General features: G+C 37.5%; 2 protein-coding genes and 1 long non-coding RNA gene across 4 annotated transcripts in view; 2 read left to right on the top strand and 1 right to left on the bottom strand.

Annotated features, from left to right (window-relative positions):
• Nucleotides 1-15,857, top strand: part of ST8SIA4 (ST8 alpha-N-acetyl-neuraminide alpha-2,8-sialyltransferase 4) — an 83,148-nt gene extending 67,291 nt beyond the window's left edge. For both annotated transcript variants that reach the window (XM_058656341.1, XM_004586184.2), the window contains one exon: nucleotides 14,340-15,857. In XM_058656341.1, the coding sequence (XP_058512324.1) occupies nucleotides 14,340-14,622 (283 nt within the window). In that variant the 3' untranslated portion in view covers nucleotides 14,623-15,857. The remainder of the gene's footprint in view (nucleotides 1-14,339) is intronic.
• A 24-nt stretch (nucleotides 15,858-15,881) lies between these two features.
• LOC131478198 (uncharacterized) lies at nucleotides 15,882-18,678 on the top strand. Its single transcript, XR_009244349.1, has 2 exons — nucleotides 15,882-18,523; nucleotides 18,555-18,678. It is a non-coding gene; the product is annotated as an uncharacterized LOC131478198 (long non-coding RNA).
• Nucleotides 18,679-19,126: 448 nt separating this feature from the next.
• Nucleotides 19,127-19,504, bottom strand: LOC101516911 (large ribosomal subunit protein eL29-like). The gene has a single exon (XM_012927270.2). The coding sequence runs from the start codon at nucleotides 19,502-19,504 to the stop codon at nucleotides 19,127-19,129; it is 378 nt and encodes a 125-aa protein (XP_012782724.2).
• Between the last annotated feature and the right edge of the window lie 5,821 nt (nucleotides 19,505-25,325).

Raw genomic sequence — 25,325 nt, 5'->3', positions numbered from 1 at the left:
CCAGTGCCTGGGCACACATTGTATCGGTAGGTCACTAGTTTGGGTATTACCTATGAACAGTCTTAAAAAAAAACTTCGTGGAAAACATGGAATATGAAAAGAACCTAGGCAAGAAAGTTCAAGATGTGTTTGCACCAATATACATTATTCATTTCATTTTCCATGAACTTTTTGAAGGGCTTTTCTTCTTTTTGCCTAAGAAATCCCAATCATTTCACGCTTGATTTCTTTCCTGTCTGCAGTCATTAACCTACTTAAATTTTTCATCTCAGAACAATTAAGAAATTTTGATGCAAATCTGAGCCTTTGACAAATCTAAACATTTCCTCTGCTCAAATAGTGATATTTTATCATTTGACTTGAGTCAATGTTTGTTATCCAGGAATCCTGCAAACCTTGTATAAACCATGCGAATCGGTTCTCCTGTAGAATTCTGAGCCTTCCAGCTAGAGTTTCAACAAGCAGTGTTCAGGTTTTATTAAGGAAATAGACCCTAGATTCCTCTGGAGTCATACAATTGAAGAAACCTAGGGTCCAGTCTTGGTTTTTGGAAAGATCTGCAAAGGATGGTTGCTTTCCCAGACTACAGCAGTGGAGCCTGGACTCGGCCTACAGGTTCTGAGAACTGCTCTCACGTGCTCTGGGCCAATGTCTTGAAAAGCTGCCTGCCTGGCCTAACGGAGGTTCTGTGAGAGGCTGAGGCAAATCCTCATCATGTTAGTGTGAGTCCGTGTGTTACCCTGCAGATCAGGGATCGGTTTAGGTTGATCCCGGTTGGGAATAAATCCTGCAGGTGAAGACTAACTGTTCATCTCCAGATCTTGCTGCTGGCGAAGCAACGGCTCTTCTAGAACAAGTCAATTGCTTTGTTGTAAAATGGAGTGGACACTGTTGTCATCGCAACCTTGGGACTGGTGTGATTGGTGATTATCTAAAGTCTTTCATTCTGGCTTTGGTGTATACATCTGTGCATCAGGGATAAATCAGTGTTGACGCAGATTTGAGGATTAAAACTGAATCACTTAACCAGTTTTTATCCACTTTATACAGGATGCCAAAGCCGCCTGAGGCATCAGGGCAAACCGTTACAAGAAACCTCAGGGCAGCTGTGGTGTTAAAGGGTATTTTGCACGCTTCTGGGAGAGCTGCAGACATGCCTGCCATGAAAGCCCGTGCTATTTAGGGAGGCACTACATTGGCCAAGGTGCATTCTGGGCTTCTTAAGAGTTGACTGTGGCCACACGTGCAGCTTGTCACTGAAGTCAGAGGAGGCTGATTAAATACGGGGCCAACCCACTGTGCAGACTCTCTGGCATCCCAGCTGCCATTCAGATTGTGAAATCCAGGATATGACCTGTCAAGATGAGCCACTTCAGCATATTGTGGCAATGCAGCTGTCACTGGGATACATGAGTCTCCAGAGGAAGGCATTCAAAGTGTTTCCATGGTGGGATGAATACAGATGCACCGCTCCGCTCACATTGAAATGTGATTTTTTTCCAACAGGATGGTATATATTAAATACGCAGATGAGGGAAAGTCACTCCAGGACCTCTCCTCTTTAATCGTTGAGCATTTTCCGGAGACAACTGTTTCCTTATCTATATTGAGAAAGAGAACATTTGAAAGACTCAGGATAAGCAGTTGCTATTTACTTTTCTCAATGAAGAAAACAATCTTGCAAACCCTCCAAGAGATTTTGATGAATCATCTGCAAAAAGAAAGGCTTTCAAAACCTAAACTTAAAAGAATTATTCTATGCTTCCACCTTGACATTGAACTTTATTTAATAGTATTAGATATTAGCACTGACACAGATTTCATAAATTTGAAAACATTTAACTTCCGGCACAAATGTAGAAAGAATCCAAAAGGGCAAGATTAATGGTTGCATAATCATTTTTTTCCAGCATTAAATGAACAAACATCCTCGAGGTGTGTCCAAATAAGTAGCAATGAAGAAGTTAAGGAGCAAAATTACTACAATGTTATAATGTAAAATTCTGATAAGTAGGAAGAAGAAGCATTTACCAAATTCACTGTGGAATTCGCTATCTTGCTTTCCAACATCACCTACTGGTTCACTCCCTATTTGACCACAGTAGCCAGGTAAGAACCAGGCTGACACCAAGAGCCAGGGACTCTATTTGGACCTCCATCATAGGTGGCAGTGAATCTAGGACTTGGGCTACGTTTTGCTAATGTTCCAAGCACACTATCAATAAGCTGGATCAGATGCAGAGCACGCTGGCAAGATATGCTGGCATCACAAGCTGCCGTTTTGTCTGGAGCATCACAATACTTGCCCTTGAATCTAGTACCTTGTTGAGGAAACGGGGTTCTCATACGTCTCAAAACAAAGATATCTGCTCTTACAGCTTTGTAGGAAACAATGCAGACCTGATTTGGCAACCACAGACTTGTAGAACCATAAAGAAAGTGAGAGAAATGCTTGATTTAATGTACTGTAATTAAAAAGCAACTTGATATTCTGCATTTTTTTATTTTAAGGCAATATCATCAACTGTGCATTCTACCGCTTCATTAGTTATTCAAGCATTCATTTACTTAGTTAATTGGGAGAAAGAGAGGAGAAAAGGAAGGGAAAGGAAGACAGACTCAGATCTCCCAGTCGCTGTCTCACAATGCAAATTCCTGCTTAGTGCAAGGCTAGACCAGGACACTGTCAGGATCTAGATTCTCCGTCTGGAACTCCTACCTGAGCAGAATGACCGAACTACTGGAGTCATTCCCACTGCTTTCAGGTGTGTACCTGAGGAGGAAGTTGGAAGAAAAAGGGGATCTGTTTCTTGAAACCAGGTTCTCCCACATGTAGTACATACGTCAATCATTACAGGAAATGCCAACTACATAACTGTGATATACATATATATATATGATATATGCCTTATGAAATTTCTGTGTATGCACTTCAGATCTTTTCACATCAAAATAAATCACCTTTCAATTCAATTTTCTATGTGTTCAAAATTTTAAAGTTCCTTTACCTATGACCTAACATATTTAACAGTAACCTGTAATGAATGGAAGCTTATTTTCTTAATTAGAATGAAATATCCTGTCATCTATGACAACTTTTTTTGCACTTGCTTATCTTAGAAACTTTTGATTCCAATAACTCATTAATGTATTTAACAAGTAATCTCATGACTCCTACACTAAAGTAGTTGGTAGATAAAACTTATATTTTGCATGAGTACAAATTATGTATTTAGGATTTTTACACCCAAATATCTGAAAGTCATCACTGAGGTATGAACTAACCTTAAGACTTCCACACATGTTATTTCTTTGTTGCACCGTGACATATTTTTCCCCTGAACACCTATCATATTCCCCAGATGGCTTTGCTATCATTACTGGCAGATTATGAATAATGTTTCAAGTTGAGCAGATGTAAGAAATTTGTGATTTTTCCCCTTTCTGAACCAGCTTTGTTTTGATGAATCAACTGGAACTTGAAACTTACGTAGAACTTCTGTTTGTGAAGAAGCAATGTTTTCCCACAGTGGAATATATAGAAAAGAAACAAGGAACAAGGACTATGTTTGAGGTGTGTGACAATAACAGAACAATATCGTCAATTAGCATTCTGATAGAGTTCCAGGAGTTTCAATTTCTTTAGTCTATAGAATTGCATGAAGAGAGATTGCTCCAAACCAATCAGTCTTTCATCAGGTTGCCTATTTTCGATATCATAAGAAAACTCTTCAAAAACGCTGGGAATAGGTAGTGAACCCAACTCTACTGGCAACAATGTTTTATTTGCTGAATTATATGTCAAACTATTTTACACATATGATTGCATTTTTCACCCAAATTTAATCAACTCAAACTGAACCTTCCTGGCAAAGCAGTGTCACAGAAAACTTCACAATTTGTTGAGCAGTATTTTTTAAAGTCATAAGAAATAGTTACCTATGAGTAATCTTAATACTAAGTTAAAATATATATGTGTTTGTATACATTGTTATATCATTTCTAACCAATATATTGTCTTTCCAAATAGTAGTTGCCAGCACAAACATTTTCTTATTGTCTAGGATCCAGTCCCTATCCTTCACATGAGAGTATAACTCAGATCGGATAGTTCTTCCAATAGAAACAGTAACTGTAACAGAATCCTTAGATCTGTCTTACTGGAAATCGGTCTGGAATAGGTAACTCCAAATTCTTCTTCTTTTTTTGTGAAATTGGGAATTTTATAACTTACAAAAAGAATCCAGTAACCAAAGTATGACCTGTCAAACAACAGCAAATAATTCATAAGATTTTTTTTCTGTGCTCATTAAATTATTTCAATATCACTGATTAAGGAAGTTTAACATTGACACTGTAAAATGTGATGATGTAGAATTACAGACTACCCTCAATTTTTATTTTAATCTTTACCCCTCTTGGCAACGATAGAATCATGTTCTCTTAAACAGTATGATTTAAGCTTTTTCTAAACAGTTATATCGATTTCTGTGTATTCACCTCTCTCTCCTTCACATTCCTGTCCTTCCTCGTGAATTATCACTGATTCCATTTAAAATCTTGTTTATCCTGTCTCTTCAGTTAGTAGCCATTTGCCAAGCAAAATAGATACATTTTCTCATTTATTTAAAGAACTAAATGAAATAGTTCATGTTAGTTCCCCTGCCAGCTTATACTTATAATGTCACTTAAATAGACGACTCGGTCCCTGAATCCTAGAGGTGCCTTTGAAATACAGCCGTGAGTCCCAATGGGAGAAGAATGTTTTGCAACTTTACAATATAAAGGTCGGTGCTTTCTTGCAGTGCTTCTATCCATGGTAAGAAGGAGTGTGCTTCTTTACTGCTGAATTTCACTTAGCCTCCTTGTTTGAAATGATGACTCTTCATACAGCGACTGAAACATTTGGAGGTATTTTGTTACACCATACTGGTGTGATTCTTTCACATTTTGCTGGTAGGACAATACAATTAATTTTACAGCAGTTTCTATTTCTTTTGGCGGAAGCTTTCTAGGGATTCTCTCTCCCCGATTCATTGCTTGTCTTCTGCACTGTACACTTACCTCATGCATCATGGAATTTATACATAAAACTTGAGTCAGCACACAAAGCGATGTCATGTGAATATTCTAACAGAGAAACAGATGGTCAAGAACACTGCACACAAGCTTTGTAAAACAGCTCCCACTGATTGTCTCTCTATTTTCCCCCAACTAGAACCAATCATCAAACAAGTGATTGGAGAAGTTTTATTATGGAAATAGTCCTCTTGAACAATACAGCAACAAAAAGCCATCTAAATCTCATTTTCATTATAAAGCAAGTTGTACTTCATGCTTTTTAGTGTTAAGAAGTTTGGGCTAATTATCTCTATCAACTTATATTCTTATTCAAAGAGTTTGTGTTAAAAAAATGTGATTCTGACTCTTGAATTCTTATTATATCAGTGTAGCTAACAGAACACAAATTGCAGAAAATAAATGGTTGTCTTGGTGCCTACAAATTTATGTGAATTTCATGATTGCTGTGTTAAGTTGAATGTAGGGTTCATAGTCTAGCTGGATACCACATGTTCATTTTCCCCTGCCTTTGAAAATTTTTGAAGTCCAACAGAAGCAAGTGTTGGGGCTTTTGTTATTTCGTTTGTTGTGTTTTCTTTGCCAGATAATCTTCAAACCCTGGTTGTATAAAGCAGGCAAAATTTCGTTAAATTATTTATACAAACACAAGAGATAAACTAAGCTGGCTCTAAGTTCACTGGTTGCTTTGGGTGCCAAGACGATGCAACCAAGCTTCCTAATTTGATGTTGCATCAACTTGTTCCATTAAATTTCATTTGTATATAAATTCATAATTGAGAGTGGACTGTAGCTGGCATGACATAATTGAATTCTAACAGCATTCCAGCAAGATGTGTTAGCCTCAATTTAGACATCGGGAATCAGACACACACAGACATGAAAAAGGACCAGGTATCAAAAGCAAGGCCAGGCTCACACTGAGAGCTGGCTTCTTTCTGTGGCCTGAAGTGTTTCATTGTGTCAAAGATGCTCGGTTGTTCAATTCGTTGACAATTCATTGTTTCTGAATCATTTGATGAACCATTTAATAGCATTAGAAAAAAATACTGTGTAACAGAAACTGATAGCCTTACCAATGTGAGGTAAATACCTAGGATATTTTTAGCATTCCAGTTTGCTCGATAGGTAATTTATATATCACATACTTGATTTAAAGGATACAGTTAAATAGTTTTTGGTTTGTAACATTTTCTTCATCCAAAATGAAGCCTCGTATTCATTTACAGTCAGTCGCAATTTCTCTTGTGTCCTTTGCTATTGCCGTTGGCCAACATCAATTACTGTCATGCCTAAATGGATTGATTCTGTGCTAGACATTTCACATAAATGAAATTCGATAATTTGTGCTTTTTAGATAACAGCCTTCTTCCACTTACACTAATATTTTCAAGGTTCAGCACATAGTAGGATGGGTTAGTGTACATTTGAGTTATCATTTGCTATACATTATATGGAAACATCATGTTTTATTCATGTAGTTTTCACTTGAAGAAGCCATGAATACTTTTCCCCATTGGGTTATTAAAAATAATGTTGCTTTCAGTATTTGTATACAAGTTTTTCTGCTGATGTATATATTTTTTCTATTTTATTAGAGGGAAATAGTCACTAGTAAAGACATATTTTGTTTAATAACCATCGTAATACTGGAAAAGAGATCTCATCAAATCAGGCTTTCTTTTGAATGCATCAGGACAAGTGGGATCTAAAGCTCAGGAGGAGGAGAGCAGGGAACGGAAATCACTAAGAAAAGGCTTCATGATGAAGGGAATTCTTGCTCCCGACAGCTAACAGGTTTAGGAGTTACAGTGGAGGATGAGGAACTTGGTGACATACAGAGACGGTCAGCTGCTGGGAGCAGGGCAGAGATGTGCGCTATCCTGGTTTAGCAATGTTTTTGCTAAAATTAGACTCACCAATATAGACTTGGAAGGAAAGGAAGCTGGTTTCTGGTGGATGCCTAACTGAAGCTGGATCAAGGATAGAGTTTTAGTGTGTGCACAGGACTACAATGGCCTTATCATGTAGTGACTTTGTGTTTAGCTTTCTGAGGAGCACTCACATTGATTTCCACAAGAGCTATGCATTTTTACTTTCTTTTCTGCAAAGCACAATGAAATCCAATCCCAAGGCATCTTCAACACTAAGAATTACTCCAGGCATTCCATCTGATAAAAATTTGTGCTTCCTCATGACTTTTGACTAGCATCTTCTGAAGGCTGAGGATCCCTTCATGCAAATATTAGTCATTTTGATGTCTTTTCTGGAAGTAGATCTATTCAGATCATTTGTCTATTTCATCAGTATGGATACCATTTCATGATTGAGTTATTAGGTTTGTTTTTATATTGTGGATGCAAGTCCATTACCAGATACATTATTTGCAAACGCTTACATGTATATGGATCTTCATTTTTGATGGCATGCATTGAAGCATGAAAGCTTTTAGTTTTGATAAAGCCTAATTTGTCCATCATTTTTTAGGCTACTTGTGTTTTGCTGTAAGATGCATGAAGTATTACAGTTTCCATTCTTTCATTTATATATGGTGTGTTGATACTATTCTACTGTGTTCTTTAAATACTACATTTTAAATGAGTGGGAAGTATCATAAGAAGGGTAACTCTTAAAATAGTTTGTTCTACAATGGCCTAATTTCATATTAATTTTCCCAGTTTTTGATTGCAAAGAATAGTGTATTTTATTATCTAATTATCTTTTTAGTCATATATCTGGTTGTGTTATTTTTGGGGGGGAACAAGAATATTATTGTTATTAAAATTTATTTTTATTGGAAAAGAAGAAATTTGGGGGGAAAATACTTTCATTTTTATATTAAAAAAGCTTTGTTTAAAAAACATCTTATTTTCTTATACCAACTGAACACCAAGCTCTGTATACGAAGAATGCATAAGAAGATGAAATGCATATAATTATAACCACTTAAAAGCAGTTATTAGTCACTATCATGACAGTCCCAAATACTTGAAGAAGCATTATTCAAATTTGTGGGGGAAATTCTTACTCTTTGATTCAAGGTTAAAGACTTCAGTATTTGCAACGTGGTTAAGTAAGTTATTTATTGAAACTGCAACATGATCTTCTGAGTTCACATGTGTCTGTGAGTGTATTTGAGAAAAGTGGATCCTTTACGGAGAAAAACCCAACAATACATTCATGCACAAAATACATCATCATTGATTCTGGCTCTATCATCACCAAAGTATCATACAAATCTTTGCTCTCAACTTGCAGGGAACTCTGTTGAAGTTCCCAAGGGGAGTATTTGTTTCAAGATGAATGTTCTTGAGAAGCTCAAGTATCAAAGAAAGCATTTTGTGCCTTCACATTAGAATAAATACAGCCAGATAGACCTGAAGTTAAAGCCAAGAGATGTAAGCCACAGTCCTTCTTTCTTCAGTTATTAGCACCCTCACCCCTACCCCATCAACTTTCACAGGTTAATAAAGGAGGTAATTGAAAAAGAAAAAAGGTGTAGACTCCTTAACACGCTATCTGGTCTACTATACATACTCAACAGAATATCACTTTTATTACTACTGCCTAACGCACTTTCAGCAATTGATAGGGAAAGAGCAGTGGTGTACCCATCAAACAGTGTGTTTTGATAAATGTAGCATCATCATTGATGGTCTCTACTAGATTTCTGGAGGTGGAGAGGAGAGATGGATGAAGCTATCTCCCACAAAAACAAATTGTAGCGAAAGCTAACAATTTTATAACATCTAAAATGTTGCCAACCTATGCGGAACCAGGAATTATACAACTTACACTTTGTAGAGTTTTCCTGTGGAACCAAAGACAAAACTCAGTTGTAGCTGGGTAAGAAAAGAAATGAAATAAAGAAGCCTCGGAACAATGATTGTGAAGGTACATTTATCAGTTTAATTTCACTTTACAGACTTTTGCTTGTAATATAGCATTTATTTTTAAGACTTAGTTTATTTATTTATTTATTTTTATTTTTATGTTTTTATTGGACAGTCAGGTATACAGAGAGGAAGAGAGAGAGAGGAAGAGCTTCTGCCCAATGATTCACTCCCCAGGTGGCTGCAATGACCGGAGCTGGGCTCTGATCCAAAGCCAGGAGCCAGGAGCTTCTTCTGAGTCTCCCATGAGGGTGCAGTGTCCCACGGCCTTGGGCCAGCCTAGACTGCTTTCCCAGGCCACAATCAGGAAACTGGATGGGAAACAGGACAACCAGGAATAGAACTAGAGCCCATATGGGATCCCGGTGTGTTCAAGGCAAGGACTTTAGCCACTAGGCTACCGTGTCAGGCCCATGGATTTCGTTTATTCATTTGAAATAAAGTTGTGCAGACAGAGATGAAAGAGATGAAGGGAAGAGAGAGAGAGAAAGAGATAGAGGATCTGTCTTCCATCCCTTCTTCACTTCCTAAGTGGTTACAATGGCCAGGGCAAAGCCAGGTCAAAGCTAGGAACCAGGAGCTTCTTCCGGATCTCCCATATGAGTGCAGAGCCTCAAGTGCTCAGTCCAGCCTCTGCTGCTTTCTCAGCTGCATTATGCAGAGCAGCTCAGACTCAAACCAGTGCCCATATGGGATACTGGTATAGCTTAACCTGTTATGCCAAAACACTGACACCCTAATGTTAAAATTCTTCTGCAAAGAATCCTGTGTGGCTTTTATGGAGGAGTATAATATTTCAAAAAGGAATGAAATGTGAATTCATCATTTAAATAGAAACACAAATTAATATTTCTCATTTGACATATTTAATGTGAACTGTCATCAGTGTTCTCAATGTTGCTTATTGTGACTTTTTAACTTTTCTTCCTAAAAATGTAGACACTTGAAATAGCATTATGTTGGCTCTTCAGATATTCTAATATGTGGTTTATTGGGAAACAACATTCTAAATATTTTCTGGGTTTGAATTAAGAAGAAATAATTACTGCCTTCTTTGCTTTGCAATACATTAAAACCCGAAAGAAGGTAATGAAATCAGAATGGTGAGAGGAAAGCAGAGGCGGGCTATGAAGATTTCACACTGTGTGGTGAGAAGAGATGATTTGAAACTCACATCTAGTTTTATAGAGGAAACCCCAAAGTCATCAGCTCCAATGTTTCTCTTTCCCAACTAAGGAAATATATCCACTCAAGTTATAGGACATAACCACAACTGTCCAGCTAATAAGTTATCATTTCCAAGAGATCACTGGAATTCGTGAGTAGGGTCGAAGAACAGGCTTTTCAGGGTGAATATGGAGGAGAAAACTCAACCTTACTAGGGTGTGTCAAGAACTGTGCCACGCCTTTTACATATCTCTTCTACATTATCACATCAATCTTATGGGTTAAATGCTAATTGTGGTATGTGGAAGGGTAGCGAGTTTCCAAAGAACTGATAAGCATCATGTCACAGATTCAAATCCAAGTCTCCTGACCATAGCACATGGATTGGGTGGTTAGAGGCACTCCAAGTTTTGAGTTAATATAATGGCAGATGAGTAAATATCTTGATATCTTGCTATATAAGATATTTTGATATCTTGCTATCTTGATATCTTGCTGTGCCAGCGTTGCATGCTGGAAGTAGCAGGAGCTTTGGGGATGATCACATTTATAAAAAGTTATAAATGGTCAAAGTACTCAAAATTTTGAGCAAATTTGTTTCATATGGTAGGATACAGCATTATCATAATTTCTGAAGTCTCTTTCCCATTATTTTCAAACAGGCTGGTTTCCAATCATTTTCATTTTTAAAAAACTTCACTGACTACATCACTGATTTTTCTATTTCTGGTATCTCATGAGATTTCCTGTTCAATAAAGGTTTAGTTCTTGAATATCTCTGACAAGGTTGTGAAGCACCACAGCAATGATTTTGCCTTTAGCATCTCTTCCTGACATGGAAGTTAGGATTTTGTACTGCATCTAAATATGTCCATATTCATCTATAATTATTTGCACTTCTGGGAAATCTTCACAGAAGTGGGAAATAGGAAACACACATATTGATAATAGAATCTTGGAGTTATGTGCAAATAATGTAGCATTATATAATTGCCTGCCATATTTTGCATAATTTACTGCATAACTTGCATGTTGAAACATTATTGACTTTTTTTTCTATGGGGTTAATATTTTTTAGACTGACTTTGGATTTATTTCTACTTCTTCAAAAAAATTTTTTTAAAAAATATTATTTACTTACTTCAAAACACAGAGCTGGGGAGAGGTCTTTTACTAATGGTTTACTATCCCAATGGCCTAGGGCTAGGCTGGGCTGGAACCAGAAGCCAAGAACTTTCTTCAGATCTCCCCAATGGGTGGCGATGGCCCAAATACATGGGCCTTCTTCCACTGCTTCTCTCAGGTTATCAGCAGGGAGTATAACTAGAAGTAGGGCAGCTGAGACACAAATTGGCACCTTTATAGGAGACTGGTGTTGCAGGCAGCAACTGTGCCCAATATAGCACAATGCCAAATAAATATATTAAAAATATTTTAAATTGTTTTCACCCATTTAGAAGGCAGAGAAAGAGGAAAAAGAAAGAGAGGAGAGGCAAGGAGAGAGAAAGAATACCTCTCCCTGCCACAAATGACCACAACACGTATGCCTGGGACAAGTTGAAGAGTCAGGAGCCCAGAACTCAATCTATGTGTTGTGCATAGATTTCAGGCACCCAAGTTAGCGATATCATTTGTTGCCTTCCAGGGTTAGTATCAGAAAAAGCTGAAATAGTCATCTGAACCAGAACTAGAACTTATCTCTCTTTGTTCAGGATGTCATTGACCCAACTTGTATCTTTTTTATTCATTAATTACATTGTATTATGTGGTATAGTTTCATAGGTACTGGGATTCTGCCCACCCCTCTTCAGACCCTCCCCCCATGGTGGATCACTCCACCTTGTTGCATAACCGCAGTTCAAGTTCAGTTGAGATTCCCTCTTTGCAAGCATAAACTAAACATAGAGTCCAGCATCTTATAGTCCCCAACTGGTATCTTTACTGTGCCAAACACGTACCTCCAAATTCATGTTTAACTAACCAACCTACATTTGCAACCACGCTCAGATCACACAGAACTTCTGTATAGTAATCCTTTCACGTTAAGACCGCCTGCTTTCTTTGAACTTACAAGGCTTTACAATCTCTTCAGAGCCTTCAAATGACAGCTTAATCATGTCCCTTGCATTGAATTACAGTCTGTGGTTTCTTCATGATATAACAAATTTACAGGTGATAGCTCTGCTCATCCAACTACCTTTGGATTATGAGAAAACTGTTAGATGCTTCTCTCTGAAAATTTACACATATTTCTTATTGAGACCTGGCTTTCTTAAAGCCACTGTGGTCACAAAAGTTTTATCATGCATTTTACATAACACGAAATGTTTAACCAGTGACTTTCCCCAGAAGAGGAAGGAAAATTGTGAATATGTAAATTATTGTTTAAAGGATGAAACCAAGAATGATAATTACCAAATGTACTTTCCCTGCTTCTGATGTGTCTAGTGACGTTTCAAAGTACAGAATTCATTCAAGCAAATAAAGCCAAAAGAACATCTGACCACTCTTTCGAGTTTATTCTCTTTCTATGTGTTTGTAAGACAGGAAGAGACAGACCTTCTTTTCCTTCTTGCTCTTTATTCCCCAAACGTCTGCAATAAAAGGAGCCGAACAGGCCGAAAGAATGCTTAATGCAATCCAGGTCTCCAACACCGTAGCAGACCCCCTGCCAGGGTCTTAGCAGGAAGCCCTAATTAGAAGCAAAGCTGGATATCAAACTCCACTACACTGATATAAGTCCTGAGTAGCCCAGAGGACCTCTTTAACTGCCAGGCCTATTACCAACACTTTTATTTTTCATATTCCTTATCAAATGTGTACTTTGTGTTCCTGAAAAGTATTGTGAAATCTGTTAGAAAAACGTAAAAAATAGTTTGCACATTAGAAGCGACTGTATTAACTATCGTGATGAGCAGAATCTTAACAAACAAGAAATTAATAGTAAGTACAAAAAAAAAATCCCAACAATTTACTAAATACAGTTTTATCAACACGTTTGAATGCCAGGAAAGAACTATAGTCTTCCTCTTTCAGCCATTTTTAGGTGACATCATTGTCTTAATAACATGAGTTTGCCAAGAAGTTTTGGAAACTCCCTAGTTACTAAAAGATGAGTGACTTAGGTCTAAGCCTGGCAACAGTGATGGATCTAAACATTTTGAAGCATATTATTGCCTTTGTAAATAAATACTACAGAATATTTGCTAACATTGAAATATATATTGACCTAAAGTCAAGTGAATTTTTTGTCAGTTATTCTGCAATTCTAAGTGATTTGTGCTTTGTTATGGCTATTCATTTATTTGTTTTCAAGATTTACTCATTTATTTGAAACAGCGAGTGACAAGAGAGGATGTGGGACAGAGATTTTCCATCTACTGGCTGACAATTCAAATGTTCATTACAGCAGCCGGGGCTAGGCCAGGCTGAAGCTAGGATATAGGAACCTCATCAAGCCCTCCCATGCAGCAACTCAAGAACTTGAGCCATCATCTGATACCTCCCCTGTGCATCAGCCACAAGCTGCTTGGAGGCACAGAACAGCCCGACCTGGAGTCAGATCGAGTGATACGGATGCAACTGTCCCAAGACTCGGCTTAACCCTGCCTCAACCCTAGCCCTGGTTGCTATTTTTATGTGGGTTAGGGCAGTGTTTTACATTTACTTTAACAGAATATGATTTGGATAGTTGAAATTGAAAATGTCAGTTTTCATTATGCAGGTTAGGTAGTATTTTTTTTGTATTTTGAATGGAAATAGTCTATGTAATTTTAAAAAGTATACTTGTAATTTGAAATATTTTATAGCAATTTCTTAATATCAACCCAATTGTATCTTTTGCTGTCATTTTTTAGCCTCCTTGAGAAGACTAAATTCCATTTTATACACACATACACACACACATATATATATAAAATTTGCTGCTCATTCATTTCAAATGTGGGATTCCAAAATATTTATCTAATTTGCAGGTTCTTGACTATATGACCACAGAACAAGCAAGAAAATAAAGGGCAATGACAAATGAAATCAAGGTGTTAAAATTTCTAAATGCTGAAAAATATGATTTTTGCAGTAATATATTAAAAGTATTATTCTTAAAGATACTTCCTAAATGGTCTGTGTAGTATTCTTACTGTGACTACTCTGAGCTTTCTCTAAATTCTTGCCTTCTGTTTTTCATTGTGTTTCTTCCAGTTACTGGCTGACAAACAAAGTGCCCATCAAAAGACCCAGCACAGGTCTCCTCATGTATACTCTCGCGACAAGATTCTGTGATGAAATTCACCTGTATGGATTCTGGCCATTCCCCAAGGATTTGAATGGAAAGCCTGTAAAATATCATTACTATGATGACTTAAAATATAGGTACTTTTCCAACGCAAGTCCTCACAGAATGCCGTTAGAATTCAAAACATTAAATGTGCTACATAATAGAGGAGCTCTCAAACTGACGACAGGAAAGTGTGTAAAGCAATAAAGCACATTTAAAAGACATAAGCAGAGTGAACATGCCCTTCGTTTCTGAAGAGGCTTCTGAAGATTTCACAGTAGGATCCAAAACAAGGCTGGGTTTCAGCATTCACCAATTAACTGAAAAGTTGATGAAGGATATTCACTGGAGAAATCCACTACCAGCTGATGAAAATACCTGCAAAGTGCTCTAAAAATTTAATATTTTGACTTCAAGGGTCCTAGTAAGTGCCACTTCCACTAAGACTACAGTTTGAATGTATAATCAGTAGTGTTTACAAGATCCAACAATGCACTTGTCGTTAGTTAATGAGGCGAACACATCCATCGTTCTCGGGCTGCAGCTGCAACATCAAGCACATCAGAAGAGGAACCCAGGACCTCAGCTCCGCCTTGGGCAGTTCACCATCCTTGTCAGCAGAAAGGAACACCGAGACCGTTCCAACAGTGAATTCCACAAGAAGAAACAACTCAAGTAAATGCCTTCAGTCAGGACTCTGAGTCTCATCATGAATGTTGTGCTTTCCAGTTTATGTTTCTGTTTGTCCTCTGGAATCTCTTTTAGTTGGGGTATGTGGGTGCTTAGAAATCCTTTCTGTGAGGTAGAAATGAGAACCCTAAGAACAGGAAAAAATTATGTCAAGTCATTCTTTCTAAAGTAGTATTTTCAAAGAGCAATCGCAAAAGGCTTTTTTTTTTTTAATTATGTTGCACAACTTGAAACCTCCAGATTACTTTTTCAGTGGGTAGAAGGTACCACCAAAACCATACAACTTGGTAATAGTGAGTCACTCTCAAGACAGTACATGTCATGTCATCTGAGATGGCAAAACTAACAGGAACAACATGCCCTTTGGTTACCAAAGATTATGTTCATTTTCTACACAACAAACCATTCTCTTTTCAAGAAAATAGTGAATTAATACCATGAATATGCGACTAATGTGAATGTTGTTTCCAAACACTTTAAAATGTCTAAATTCAAATTTATTTTTATTTGAAGGAAGACTTACATGCTTTTCATATCTCACAATCATTTTGCGGAAGCATTTTACCCATTGGAATAAATCATTGATGAAGCCAAAATGTGACTTCCAGGTTTTTTTTAATCCCTTTATTATCCAGACAGAAAGATTGGCATACTTGCTATATCCTTGTTAAATCTCTTGAAAAATTTGCAGAAATAACATGATTAGTAGAATGTTGTTTTCATAATGGAGATGATTATTTTTGAAGATAGTCAACAATTCGTGTTAACACAATTTCGTGTTAAAATTTTGCACCTAAAATAAATTCAAGTGACTAACGTTTTTGTGTAGTTCAATTTAGCCACATTTTATCACATTAGAGATTTTTTAAAGAAACACAAAAATCATACAAATGGCTTTAAGATAATTTAGCGTAGTGAAGCATGACCAATAGGTCAGTTTTCTCACCAGTCATACTATGGGTGGAAGGTGATACTGAAAGTAATTTTTTTTTTCCATCAGAAAGCAGAAGCATGGTCTTCTCACTTCTACTTTGGCCTGGAACAACTTTACGTGACTTCTTGTTTCTTAGGGAAGGCAATGGGAAGAAAGAAGAAATAGCATGGAACATATGTATGTTTGTTTCATAAGGAAGGTACTCTGAGAAATGAAGAAAGAGCATGAACAATATATATATACATATTGCATATATATATTCATGAAAAAAGTTGCACAAGTGTCTATTTCTCAGTATTTAAGTACTTGGAGTGTTATTTTAAGGAATATGGTAGAACCCTGACATCCGGAAGACTCTATTTTCTGAGAATCCACGTGTCTAAAAAAGAAAAGTTGAACACTTCCAGGAAAGTGATAGTTAAAAATGAATGGAATATTAACAGAGTTTTATCAATCAACAGCTTGTAAAAATGTTTAAAGAGCTAGGTACATTTTTAATGCAGAGCAGAAAAGTACAACTTATTTAATGCATCAAAAAGTAAATATTTTATAGAAATGTGATTTGGAATCCTTGCGGAGATAAGCTGTGTCAGTTGCCTTTCATTTGAATTTAGTAGAAATCTAGAAGTCATGCGTCAGTTGGTACAACTGTATCCCATTTTGGCAGTCCTTCAAAATTTGTCTTAGCAAGCGCTATTGACATTTCACTGGGCTTAAACGATAAGCCAGTCTAAGGCCACAGCGAACACACCTCAACTCCCCACAGTGTTGTGTACACTGTTGTTGATCTCGTAGAGACATTGAGTAGTGCCTTTTTAGCTCCTTCGCATCGCTTTCTTACTCTGTGCTTTGCGTTCTCTGTGTCTTCTGCCCAGTTCTGAAAATTGCCTGGTAGAAAAAAGGGCTTCAGTGTCAGCGGAGACTACTATTTTTCATCTCAGGGAACTTTCAATACTCAAGAATGAACTTGATGAAAGGTATTTAGTGTTCAAACAAGACAGATTCTACAAGACCATCTCATTCCCTATTGTCTAAGCTTCCATCTGCCCTCCCCCTTAGCTGTAGTCTGGGTTTTTTCATAAGATTGGAACAAATATCTCATGGAAGGCCAACAAAAAGATGGAGAACCGAGACTTAACTAGCAAGGGGGCATAAGGAATCATAGCAAAAAATCTAAGTACATACTTGAAATACCTGGGTTTGTTTAGTTTTGTTTGGGCAATGATCATCCATGCACAGCTTTATTTTGTACATCTTTCACAGCTTCATCCTCCATCTGGCGATGCTGAGGCAGCTGATTGTGAAATATCCCTTTGCTTTAGATACTACGGTTGTTGCTGTGCTGTTGACATGAATAGGCCATGAAACATGTTCCCCATTATTATTCAGCCTGTTCTATAGTCAATATTAAGTTGCTGAAACAAAGCAAATCAGTAACAGATTTTTCTTTTTCTGGGCAAATTCAATGATTCAGCCCACAGGATGGATACAATGACTGTGGAAGTTTTCTATCTGGAAGGTGCTGGGCATTCAACTGTCTTCATATAATGTATATCATATGAATTGTACATCCATTGCTAATGGGAATTTCTATATATATGCTTACAGTAGCGATTTATTTAATTATTGCTGGGGGTGATGTACATACCAACTAGTCTCTAAGCTACTATGAAGGGAAAGGGTAAACAGAATAACTTATGTCGATTGAGCCAGTTAATCATAATGCACATAATGTGGTATTTGGTTCATAAAAGAATTGTTTTTATGTGGTTATTGTAAGGGTATTTATAATGTGGAAGGGTGTGGGGAGAGTTATGTATAGTTAGTTGTTGCCTCCACAAGTTTGGACGCTTTCTCCATCAAACATTATCAGTTTACCAATGTTTTAAAAACTGAATAAGGGTTGTTATTCATATCTGAGAAAAGCCAATCCAAATAAGCCCACCTAGAAATAGATACTTTATTATATATGTGCTATAGGTATATCTATATAGTACAAATAGACATGTGTGATGCATATATACAATGTTATATATGTGTACCTGTGTGTATACACACTGAATTGTAATACGTACACAATAGATTTGTGTTAATGGTGATCCCTTCAGGGTCTGCCCTCTGAACAGCCCTGGAGATTAATAAGACCACTGTAGAGTAAAGTTCTTTTGAGACTTCAGTTATTAATCTGCTTTAAAAAGGATCTGCTGAATTCTGTGTTGTTCACGCCTAGAATTACATGAAGGATCTTCTAGTATGTCGAATCTTAACAATAAAAGAAAAAGGAAAAAATATTTCTTCAAGCTGGCAATATATTGGAATTAGAGTTTTCAGATTGTGGCCCTAGGTCTGTGTTCCTCATTGAAGTAGCACTTTTTAAATAAATACTGTTTTATTGTGTAGGCAAAAGCACAAGAGTTTGAAGTGTATATAGCAAGAGAGAAGAGTTTACAGAGATAGCCTTGCTGCACAGGATAATGCTACTGAGTATTTCTTACGCCATTTGTGGAACTGAAAGATAAGGTTTATTCTGTCAGGTTCATTTTGTTCAACACTGTTTCCCTATTGTTTGGGCATAGAAATCTGGTATCATTGTTTTATCATTTGTAAAATTGTAAAATAAATTAAATTCTTTTTTCCAATTGCTTTTTTTCTCATCTCTTATATTCAACCCAGAAGTCCCACTTTCTTTTTCAGTATCAGGTGATTATTTGCTTTGCATGTGAAAAGATACAAAGGGGAAATGAAAACTCCTTCTCTTGGTTTACTCTCCAAACACTGGGGATGGTCATGGAGCAGGTCAAAGCCAGGAACCTAAAACTCAGTCCCAGTTTCCTGTATGATCGACAGGGATCCAGCCGCGTGAATCATCACCTGCTTCTTTGCAGTGTGGGCATCGACTGGAACTAGAGTTTTGGAGGGAGGTTAGGAATAGAATTTGGCTACTTCCTGTGATGATGCAAGCATTGCAAGCAGCGTCTTAAGCTATAAGACAAACATACGATCAGGCTTATTTGTACAAATGGTACAGGAGGACAGCAGGCGTCACACCAGTCCATCTGTCCCATCAGTGGCTGGCAGAAACTGTCACTACTGAGCCTTCGTCGGGGGGAGGGGGCTGGGCATCTTTAGAAGGCTGCGCTGGAGCAGGTGCTGCAGGTGCACCTGGTCTGGGGTTTTGGCCTTGCCTTTGATCTGAGACTTGGTCTCAGCCTTTGTCCAGGACAGCCTGCAGTCATGAGCACAGTTCCCGAGTTTGGGGTGGGTAATATAAACAAGTCGATCAAGCTTGCAGCTGACTCCCTTGAGGATGGTGGACTTCACTTCCTTTGGTTTGACCATGGCCTTGATGGCCTCGGCCCGGGCACTCAAGGCCTTGGCATTGTTGGGCTGTATCTTCTTCAGGCCCTGTCGGGTCCACACCTTTAAGAGATTTGTATCTTTGTGATTGGGGCTTCTTGATGCCATTTCTGTGCCACTTTTGGGACTGGCTGCATGTGGTGTGGTTCTTGGACTTGGCCATGTCTACACCATAACCACAGCTGCTGAAGCCCCTGGGACTTGAAAAAAGTCCAGTGATAACTTTTTAACAATAATGTTTTTTTAACACTTCCATCTTCCTTGCAGCCCATGTCATTGGCCTTCCGGCACACTATTTTAAAGTATATTCACACAGAAAAATGATTACTCTCCGTAGGTCCGTTGGTATCAATAATTCATAAGTAATGTTTGTGTGTCACATTCAGTTTGTGACCGAGGGAATGGGGGATTGTTCCCGTCGCAGTGATGGTATTCAGTGTATACCCACACCGACCTGAGCCTCACGGCTCACGAGAGCAACATCTCCTTACCAATGGCAGATTCCTGGGTTGCCCATCGACTTGTGATGTCTACTTCCACAGGCTGCTACTTGCAGTCTGCCTCCAGGAGCTGCTGATGAAGAACAGTATGCTCAAATCTCCTTAAGCTTTCTTTTGTTTTTTAAAGATTTATTTATTTTTATTACAAAGTCAGATATACAGAGAGGAGGAGAGACAGAGAGGAAGATCTTCCATCAGATAATTCACGCCCCAAGTGATCGCAGCGGCCGGTGCTGCGCCGATCCGGAGCCAGGAGCCAGGAACCAGGAACCTCCTCCAGGTCTCCCACGCGGGTGCAGGGTCCTTCCCAGGCCACAAGCAGGGAGCTGGATGGGAAGTGGAGCTGCCGAGATTAGAACCGGCACCCATATGGGATCCTGGCACGTTCAGGGCAAGGACTTTAGCCACTAGGCCACCGCGCCAGGCCCTCCTTAAGCTTTCTATAACTCACAGGGTTATGTCCTATTTGCAGAATCTGTGTTGTTTTCTGCAGGAATTCTTAACTTGTTTCATGAGATCACTTTAAGTTCTTTGCAACTTTGAAGCATTTGCCAGGGACCAACACAGGACTAGGAAGAAGGATTACTGAATAGAGGTGTTGCTTATATTTGCAGCATTAAAGTTTTACTTCAAAACATCCATATACTGCGCATTGTCCTCTTCTATTCTTGGAATATAAGCAAATATCATCACCCAGAACTCTGGGGTTTTTTTTGTTTTGTTTTGTTTTGTTTTTTTGATGTTACAGGAGAGTTTCAGGATTTTGGTGTGATTTTAATTTGGCTTTCTCTAAAGTCATGTTAAAGTATAATTTATTTTTTCGGTCATGTATTGTTTTAAAGTGTGTGTTCTTTCAAATACAGGTAAAGGAAAAGATCGTACGCCAGATTTCACTTCGTTCAGTAGTTAGAGAAACGAGACATGAGTCCATTGATTTCTAGATCTGTAAACTGAGCCATTATGTTTGGATGCTGCCTTTCCTAACTAAAAAAGGTTCCCTGCAAAATAAAAAAAAAAAAGTAGTAAAATGTTACTACTAAGAAAACACAGATTGAAAGTATTGGTAGGTAAAGAAAAAAGAAATAAAATTTTGGGCCCAGTACAATGGCTCATTATGCTAATCTTTCTATTTAAACTACCCATATGGGCTCCAGTTTGTGTCCTGGCTTACCATCCAGCTCTCTGACTGTGGCCTGGGAAGGCATGGGAAGATGGCCAAAGGCCTTAGGATCCTGCACCCATGTAGGAGACCCTGAAGAGGTTCTTGGCTCCTGGCTTTGCATTGGCTCAGCTCTGGCTGTTGTGACCACTTTGGGAGTGAACCAGCAGATGGAAGATTGAATGCCTCTGCCTCTCTCTCTAAATCTGCCTTTTTAATAAAATTAAATAAAATTTTAGAAAAAAGAAAAAGAAACGTGACAAAAGAGAAACACAGTGCTCACTTTGGGAAAGTTTAATAAATGACAACTTACCCAAAAATGTATGAATATTTCTGTTAAAAAAAAACAGTTTTGTGTCTTCCACACATCAGTTAGAGATAAGCAAACAGATGTGCTGATTTTTTGCTCAAAACTCTTGCTATTACATTGTTTTTTGTAAGCTGTAATTTCTGTATATAAAATTGCTTTATATGTAATATTGTTTCATATATATTAAGGTCCTTAACAGCACAGCCGGTTTAAAGTATAAGATGCCTTTCCAAATATTTGGATTGAATTTGGATGTTACATTCAGTCCTGATGGCAACTGTTTACAGAAACCTTTACCAGAAAGTCTCTGTAAATTCCACCTTCCTTCATTTGACACTTATTTCCATTCCTCTCATTTCATTATTTTTTTTCTTTTCTCAAGTTTCTCACTAATACATGTCTCTTCCGGGGAGTGAGAGTAACTGGATTGCAAATTAAGGGACATTTTAATGATTTTGCAATTTAAACCTATAAAAACAACAAAAAATCAAGAATAATAATTTCAGTGTAAGATTAGAACTACGACTGAATTCAAAATGACTTAGTTGCTTAATCATGGTCATCTGAAAGCAAAACAATACATTAAAATGTGTTATCAATATCTCTATAATTATTTGTTTCTAGATTGTTTCTAGGTTTACTAAGGTAAAATTATTCAAGTAAGCCTGAATATGTGCTAGTTTATGCAATTTTGTACCAAGATATATTCAGTAAATGACGATTTACTGCTGTACTTTTTGGAGATTTAGAAAATACATTAGCATAGTAAAAGAACTAGTATCTTTCCATAAAGGGAAAAAAAAATCCTGCACTTGAAAAGCCATAGATAATTTTATAAATTACTTCTATTAGCTGCAATATTATTTTCTTTGAGAGCACACCTCATATTCCACTTCTGAATATAACAAATAGCACTAGAGAAAACAAATGGGGAGCATTTGCAAAAGCTCCTACTTGCTTTATTTAGAATTTTTACATAGACCAAATATTTTCATGATAATATTTACAAATATGAAAAAACACTTAGACGAATATATTTGCATTTTCTCTAAATACCTTGTCAATAGCATAAATGCATTTGCAAGAGCAATTCCATACCTTGTCTCCTTCTAGGTGACACAAATAGTCAGTCTCACAGGAAAGCAACTGTTCATTTGTGCTTTGTGGAACAACTGGGACTCTCAAAGCAAGTTCATGCTCTGCTGTCTGTCCAGCTCAGCCTCCTTGGTCACAGCCTCCCTGAACCACACAGATGGGCTGATTCTATGCACATCTGGCTTGGCTGCTAGAATGTAAACACACTCAGCTGGCAGCAGATGTTTTTCAAGAAAGCTCACTGCTACTGGAGCCCCTCTGCTGTGGAGCCCCCCAGCTGATCTGTGGCAAGACCTAAGTCGATTCTGGCCAAGCAGACAATTCCTCTCTCAAACACAGCGCAGCCACAGAGCAGGTGCAGCCTCCTCTGTACCATCGTCATGATGCCCGCACAGGGGGAACAGCAAATACTCTCCCAGTAGATTAGAATATTTCATTTACTAGAAAATATTTTCAAAATGGGATTTTTCTCATTTTGTTTTCTAATTTTCTCCTTTATACTGTTCTTCAAAACTCGTGTGTTAATAGAAAAAGGATAAATATCTTTTCTGCTTTTCACTGTGGTAATTCAGGTTTGTATTTTTCTGTAATACTTTAATAATCTGCATTTATAGGGAGAATTCTATGGTATAATGCTATTTAATGTTATTAAATTATTTTATATTTGTTTTATGTGAGTGTATTAACTCTTCACAATGCAACAGATATCTATATTAAATATATATAGATGTATAAATGTACATATGCATTTGAAAATCTCGATGCCATTAATATAAAATATATAAAATCTGTATTTATATATAGTACAGAGGAGTCCTATTGACCACAACATCAATCTTAGTCTATAGAGATGGATAGTCAAGCAAATGTATTCTGATCACCAACTACTGTACTACATGCTAAAGTGTATCATGAATTCAATTCATCAAACATTTATTGACTGCTGATAATGTGCTCGTAGCAGGAGCTAGCAATTTTTACATCTGTGCAGATTTATTTCTGTTGTTCGAATGACATGCGACTGGGAACTCCAATTATCTAAGACTACACTAGTTGATTAGGCAGGACTTGGAGCAGAAAGAATATGGAAAAATATCTGAGACTCAGATGAACAGGTCGCTTTGTGGATAAACTGTCGTGGTACATTCGCTGTAGCTTTGAGATACTCTGAGTACTGGGTGTGGGCTGAATTGAATACAATCTACAGTCAAATGGTAAAATCAAATCAAGCACTACTCCATTGACAAGGCAATGATGATGCATGAACACAGAAGACCCACATAACAAAAACTCAGTCATGTTTTCATTCCTTTTTCTTAGTTCGAAATAGATTATCACCATAGACAATTGACATAATTAACAATCCTTTCTTTAGAACTTATACAGCACTGATTATACAGATTACATCTCCAAGGTTTATTTTACCAAAGATATAGTTATCTGAGAAGGAGAGAAAGGAGTAAAAGAACTTGTATCTGCTGGTTCACTCCCAGAAGGCAGCAACAGGCCAAAATCGGGATCCAGAAGTTCAATCTGGTCTCCCACAGGGCTGGCAGGGTCCCAAGCTCTTGAAACATCTTCTGCTGGTTTCCCAAATACATACGCAGAAAGCTGGGTGGAAGTGCAGCTTGTGAAATGAACTCACGCTCACACAGGATGCTGGTGTCTCAGGCAGTGCTTTAATCCAACGCGCCACATTCTTCCCTCTATTTTTTATCGTTACAAGTTTAAATGAAATTGAAGCCCACCCTATACCAAATATTTACCACCAAAACCACTTGTAATTGTAACCATAAAGCTTCTGGTGTTAAACATTATGCAGTATCATCCACTTTCAAAAGATAACTCTTTTTTTAAGATTTACGTTTTGTTTTCTGATGGAAGAAATACAACATTAAAAACCCCATGCTTCTTTTTAATAAGTAATGATGTTTTAGTAATATATCTTTGTCACATCAATAGGTGTTTTCAAGCGATCCTGGTTTTTATATTTGATTTTAGAATGACTCCAGAATCTGAAAATTCACCTGACAAAAATGTTGAAGATATTGAAATTGAAACTTGTTATATTGTTTCTCTTCCAATGATCATCCCAGCATGCTCTTCTGTAGTCTCATTTTACATCTTTATTAAATATACTGTATTTCTGGAAGATTTGTCACCGGTCCCTTTTCTTTTATATCCTTCCCTGCAGAAATCTTATGCATCCTGATGCTCCATAATGCTTGGCAGATGTATGGATATACCTTGAGGGTGAAAATAAAATCAATGAATATATTTGTATAAAATGTATATACTTATGTCCCATCCAGTTTCCCCTTCATATAGAACTCAAGGGAGTTTTCATGCAAATAGCGTATTTGGTAAACATGTCTAGGAAGAAATGAGGAATTAGGGAACATTAAAAGCAAGGAAAGAAGCTCACAGAAAGATGTTTTCAACCTGTCTGTTTCTGAGGAGCAGTGTTCAGTCCCACAAGGGCTAGTGGAATGGTCTAAGGAGAAGCATCAGAGGATTCCAAGGATGAGAGAAACAGTCAACACACGCAAGCCCCCACACTCCCACTGAAATTGTCTGCTGCAGTCATTCACTTTCTCAGCTCAGAGTTGTGCTTATTAATTGTGGTTTTCATGTACTGCATGTTGGGGGAAAGTGCTGACATAACTCAAGTAGCCAAAATGCCAATTTGAAACCAGGCTCTGTCTAAACAACACAGTTTGTTAAATCAGTGGTGGGAGTAACGGTACAGAGAGAAAAATGAGGTGCCACAGAGGTGTTTAATAATAGCATTCTCTGTGCATAATACACAAAAGGTTTTTGCCTTCCATTAGTTCTAAGCTTTATCTGACTTTCCACATTGTTATA

Source organism: Ochotona princeps, chromosome 28 (assembly GCF_030435755.1).
Source record: "Ochotona princeps isolate mOchPri1 chromosome 28, mOchPri1.hap1, whole genome shotgun sequence".
NCBI classification, from domain to species: Eukaryota; Metazoa; Chordata; class Mammalia; order Lagomorpha; family Ochotonidae; genus Ochotona; species Ochotona princeps.
This window is presented reverse-complemented; position numbering and strand designations above follow the sequence as displayed.